The sequence below is a fragment of the Oryzias melastigma genome, linkage group LG18, assembly GCF_002922805.2.
Source record: "Oryzias melastigma strain HK-1 linkage group LG18, ASM292280v2, whole genome shotgun sequence".
Taxonomy (NCBI): domain Eukaryota; kingdom Metazoa; phylum Chordata; class Actinopteri; order Beloniformes; family Adrianichthyidae; genus Oryzias; species Oryzias melastigma.
Window position 1 is genome coordinate 149,517 of NC_050529.1, and position 5,960 is coordinate 155,476.

The 5,960-nt window shown below is 47.9% G+C and overlaps 1 protein-coding gene across 1 annotated transcript in view; it reads right to left on the reverse strand.

The window, feature by feature from the left end:
* Positions 1–5,960, reverse strand: part of LOC112141485 (voltage-gated potassium channel subunit beta-2) — a 16,987-nt gene that overhangs the window by 1,694 nt on the left and 9,333 nt on the right. The window contains exons 3-11 of the mRNA XM_036216584.1: positions 4,388–4,431; positions 4,277–4,314; positions 3,790–3,869; positions 3,304–3,348; positions 2,710–2,754; positions 2,110–2,153; positions 713–799; positions 483–568; positions 87–212 (exon numbers count right to left, since the gene is read on the reverse strand). Coding sequence (XP_036072477.1) covers positions 87–212; positions 483–568; positions 713–799; positions 2,110–2,153; positions 2,710–2,754; positions 3,304–3,348; positions 3,790–3,869; positions 4,277–4,314; positions 4,388–4,431 — 595 coding nt within the window. The remainder of the gene's footprint in view (positions 1–86; positions 213–482; positions 569–712; positions 800–2,109; positions 2,154–2,709; positions 2,755–3,303; positions 3,349–3,789; positions 3,870–4,276; positions 4,315–4,387; positions 4,432–5,960) is intronic.

The following is a 5,960-nucleotide window of genomic DNA, read 5'->3' on the forward strand; positions in this document are numbered from 1 at the left end:
AACGTGTTCTTGATAGTGTGTGCTGTGATACAGGTGTGTCTACAGGTGTGGTACAGGTGTGTTGATGCTTTGATTCAGGTGTGATGAATACCGATCTTGTGGTAGAGTTCCGGCAGGTGAAGCTCCACCTTCTCCCTCTGGAAGTAATGATACTCTGCCTGCTCACACACCGGAGGAATCAGGTTGAACTGCCGAGCGATGGAGTAAGCCTCCTGATGGACACACAGGTGAGACAGGTGAGGCCGAATTAGGAGACGTGAGGGGGAGGGGCACAGGTGAGGCATAATTAGGAGACAGACACTAGGAGGGACATGTGAAAAACACAGCTGAGACATACAGGTAAGATGCGAACACTCAGGTGAGAAGGTGAGGTATAAAGAGGACACATACAGGTGATTCAGGCCTGTGAAGCTCACAGGTGTTCTGTGCATGACCTGTGAGGTCACATGTCACTGTTGTGCTGCAGGTGTGGTTTGTGTTACCATGATCTCCACCACGTTCCACCGTGACGTTCCCCAGTACATAGCCAGACCCTGATCGATCACAAACGTCATCGCGCGCACAATCTCTGCAAAGACCCACAACCTGTCAGAGACCTGAGCCCTCCTCACAGGTGACTGCAGGTGTTCTGTCCTCCAGAGACCACCCAAACACCTGGTGAACAGGTAAACCGCCGGTTACCTCACAGGTCTGAGTGTCTCAATGTTCTCACCCTCCATGGGAGCGTTAATGTCACTCCTGTTAGCGAAGACGATGTCCACGTAGTCCAGCTGCAGCCTGGAGAGGGATCCGCGCAGACCTGCAAACACACAAAAACACACAAACCCACACACACCTGTTCATTAAAACACACACCTGTTCACACACCTGTTCACAGACTCTTTCTATCCTCAGAGACACAGCAGAGCTACAATAAAATGACCACAGTCCAAAATCCTCTAAAACCAGACAAAACTAAACAGGAAGTAGAACAGAAGAAGCACAACACAAACTAAACAAACACACAAACCTGTAGAGCTCTTTGTGTTTGTTTCAAACAGCAAAGAGGAAAATAATTTTCTTTTATTCCTGATTTCTGACTCATTTCCTGTTTGGTGAGAGTGTAGTCAACCAATCAGATGTCATTTCCAGACGTGACCTGACCCCGCTAGAGTCCAGGTATCGGGTTGGTTTGTCAATCGTCTCTCCAGAACTGAACTGGACTCATCAGAGAGTCAAACGTCCGTCTGCTCTCTGCAGACGCAGCCTGAGCAGCTGCTGCAGCCGTTCTGTCAGATGACTGCGGCTGCTCTGCAGCGCGTGGCGTTCTGGGCTGACGGAGGTTAAATTTAGAATCAATCAAAGCCAGCAGAAGTGTTGGCAGCTGCCAGCGAGGCGATGATTGATGAACTTCTAATCCAGCCTCGGTTCTGTGAGCCTCTTAAAGCTGCTGCCGCTCCTGCAGAGGACGTCCCGTTTCAGGACGCTCGTCATGGTCAGCTGATGAGGAACTCCAGTGAAGGCGAGCAGCTCAATCAACCTGATCATCCAACCATCATCTACAACGTCAGAAGCAGCAGAGCAGCAGTTCTGGAGCTCCAGATTCCTCTCCAGAGAATGAGGATCTGCTATCCAGTGAAGTCTGGATGTACAGCTGATGAACATGATCACTCGACAGGCTCCTCCCCCTCTTTACTGGTGTTTACAAACAAAATGCAGGGGAGGAGTCACAGCGTTTCAGGTCATGAGGTCAGAGAGAAACTTGATCTGCAGAGAAGTTTACATCAGCTGATGCTGAACGTTAGCAATCTCTGCTGCTGCGCAGACGGTCTGTAAATGTGCAGATGATGTTAAGAGGCTGCGCAGACGCTCTGTAAATGTGCAGATGATGTTAAGAGGCTGCGCAGACGCTCTGTAAATGTGCAGAAGATGTTCAGATGATGTTTTGTCTTACAGATACATGACAGAAGTTCTGCAAATGATGCATAGATGCTGTCCAGATGTTCAGTTCCTGCGCAGATGTCGTGTTTTCTCTGTTTTTCTTCAAACTAAAACGAAGAAGCTGAATAAAATCTTTAGGAAGGTCAGGAGGTCAGCGCTCTAAGAAGCTGCTGAGTCATGTCTGTTTACCTTCAATGATGTGTTTCCGTGACAACCCTCGCTCCGTCTCTGCTCTGTGGAGACAAACACACTGATGTTAACAGTTACCTTCAGTCACCTGCTCTTCTGTCCGTGACCAGCAGGGGGCGGAGCCAGTTCATCCAACAGACAGTCTAACAGAACCCGAGACACTCTGGAGTTCCTAGGAGAACCACAGAAGAAAAAAGTTCTGCCGGTCCTGGTTCTGCTGATGGAGGAGAACCGCTGCAGACTAGAACTTCTTGATTGAAGAGTTTGTTCTGAGTGTCGGCGTCAATCAGTCGTTAAGATAAAATCAACGTCTTCCTGGGTTTGATGGTCTCCTGGTTTTTCTTGGAACTCCAGACTGAAGCAGATGGAGCTTCAGGTTCCTCCTTCACTGTCGCTGACAATAATTCAGCAGAACAGAACCTCAGAACATCAGAACAGGAAGAGGAAGCAGCTGAAGGATCGCCAGATCATCAGACTACAAGAACACGAAAACACTGGACCACAGGATCGCAGGATCACAAGATCACAAGATCACAAGATCATGGGACCACAGTGACACAGGTACACAGTAACACAGGTACACAGGTACACAGCACTCACTGTCCTCCCCAGTAGATCTTGGTGGTCACCACATAACTGGACCTCCTGTCAAAGACAAACATCAGTGTGAGAGTCTGCAGAGGAAGAGGAGATGATGAAGAGGAGATGATGAAGAGGAGATGATGAAGAGGAGATGATGAAGAGGAGATGATGAAGAGGAGATGATGAAGAGGAGATGATAAAGAGGAGATGATGAAGAGGAGATGATGAGGAGGAGATGATGAAGAATTCAGAACCAGCAGAGCCTCAAAAATTAAACCCCTTATCTTGTTTTATTTTCCTTTAGAACTGTTGAACATTCAGCTTTAAAGAGATTTTTCTGAAACAGTTAAATGATAAATTCTTAATAAAAGTAAATCCTCTTCATCATCATCATCATCCTCATTGTTCGTGTCAAACAGAATTTAGTGTCTGCTGTCCAGTAGAGGGCGCTGTAGTGACCTTCCTTCATTGGAATGCTTCATTTTTTATAATAATTATGTTTCTTTTATTGAATGTTTCTTTGAATAAAAACTCATAATCCTCAGAATCCAACAGTTTCAGGACCAGAAGAACCAGATCCTCCAGGAACCTGGATCTCATTCTGGGTCCTACCTCCAACCTTTCTTCCTCAGGATGTTTCCTAACGTCGTCTCCGCCCTGAAACATAGACCTCCGTTAGCTCCGGTGTGCACGTGCGCATGCACGAGATGTTCACCATGAATGACAGAACATTTCCATCCGCTCAGGAACGCGTCGAGAACATTCATGTCAAAAGCTTCTACAGAGAACAGAGCGGATGTTAGAGCTCGTCTGTGAACGTTGAGTTTAAACATGACGGAAAAGGAAAAGATGTGAAGAAACAATGAAGAATAAACACAAAACATCGATAAAACATCATGAGAACATCAATGGAACATCAATGGAACATCATTAGAACATCAATGGAACATCATTAGAACATCAATAAAACATTATGAGAACATCATGAGAACATCATTAGACAGAAGGTAAACTAAATGTAGTCCGAAGTTTGAAAATTAACTTTCCAAACTCTAAAACGATTGATTAATTCCTCTCAGGACAGAGTCAGGTGGGTACCTGCCCGACGCGTAGACCTCAGCCGTGTCAAACAGGTTCACGCCGCTGTCGAACGCCAGCGTCATCACGCTCTCCGCCATCTGCAGGCAGACAGACCCACTGAGCGCGTGCAGCAGCGTTTATGTGGTAACGTAAACGGCGCTAAACAGCATGGAGGCGGGATCTTTGAGCTTTTTAAACAAACTCCTGTTACTCCCCAGCAGGGGGCAGCGTGGAGTCGCAGGATTTACTCAAGGACACGATTGTCTGGAACCGTATCTGAAACACACACTAGCTGGTGGGCAGACACTGAACCACAGCCACCACAAACCTAGATCCACAACAAGAGATGGTTCTGGAGCTCAGAGTCCTCAGAGGACGGAGGACAGATGAAGGACACGGAGGACAGGTCCACACATGGACAGGTAGACCAACACACACAAACACACACACATAAATACGTACACATATATATGCACTGACACACACAGAAACTGGTACTGGTTACCTCGTCGGAGATCTGTGATCCAAAGGTAACCCATGTTCCTGTGGACAGACAGTGGATGGTGATTGTGGATCTTCAGTCTGAACACGTCTGGATGTGAGAGTGTGTTCTCACCGAGGCCTAAGCAGGACACTCTGAGTCCAGACTTCCCCAGGTTCCTGTGGACCAGTCGTTTGATCAGTGGACAGGTTCAGCACAGACCGACCTGACTCAGAGTCTGTGAGATTTGAATGAAACTGTACAGATGTTTCAGTCTGCAGCTTCAAACCAGACATCTACAGGAACCGCGACACTTTTAGACATCAAACGTGCTCAGAAATAACACCAGAACATCAGCTGACTGCCCTCAGAGCAGCTTTCTCTCTGAGTTTGTCCCACAAGAACTGAAACACCCCCCCCCCCCCCCCCCCNNNNACACACCCTACAATGCTTTACAAACATCAGCACTTTTCCCAAGAAAGACCTGGAGCCATGCTGTCTACACCCAGTCCACCCATCTATCATCCATTCATAATCCATCCATCATCCATTCATAATCCATCTATCATCCATTAATTATTCATCAATGCTTTATCAATTATCCATCCTTGAAACAGTCATCAATCATCTGTCCATCATTCCTCCATCCTTTGTCAATCATCCATCATCATGGTGATGTCTGAGAGCTCCTGACATCAGGTGGGGGAGGGGCTTCTCAGACACAAACCACGTCCAGAATGCAGCTGGCCCCTCCCAGCTCGCTCTCATCATCAGGTCCATCTAGAGGTCTCCAAGAAACCATCTCATGCATGTTCCAGTTATTAGACCAGGATCACATCATCATCAATATCATCAAAATCATCATCATGAATATCATCAATATCTTCATCATCAATATCTTCATCATCAATATCATTATCAATATCATTATCAATATCATTATCAATATCATTATCAATATCATCAATATCACCATCATCTTCATCATCATCTTCATCCTCAGGTGTTCATATTGATGACCTGTCCCTGAAGGCTGCAGGTGGGCGTCGTTCAGGTACAAAGGTTTGTCAGCATCAGAGTCTGTCTGTGGTTACATCATCAATATTTAACTCATTCACGCCGCGTTACCTGATCAGGTAAACTCAGCCCCCAGCCGCCCTCCGCATCAAAACAATTCCACCTGTCCCATCATGGGCCAGCCTCACCTGTACTTCATGTTGCTATGACGACCCAGAGCCTCCTTCATGTGGGCGTGGCCCAGCAGGGTGTGCCTGGCTGTCGGCTCCACCCTTACCTTAGCCTGGCAGGTGGGGTTGTTGGTGGCGTTGGTTGCTGCTCGCCGCTCCTTCAACTGATGCTCACTGGCCCCGCCCCCACCGCCACCCCCGCCCATGTTACATGCGATGGACACCTGCATCTCGGCGCCTACTAGGACGCGTCTTCAGTCTGGACGTTAACTCAGAGACTCACGCCGCCGCCGAGGTCGCCCTTCACTATGGTAACGGAGGACAGCAGACATGAGGGGAAGAAGTTGGAGGCGGGAACTTTCCTGGAGGTCGAAACATCAAAACATCCCAGAATCCTGAGGAGGAGGAGGAGGTGATGGAGAGGAGCCAGGACAGAGGAGAGCGCTCCTCCGGATCGTCCCGCTGACAGACCAGAACGCTCAGCAAGCCCCTCCCCCTCCAGCTGACAGACCAGAACAGAG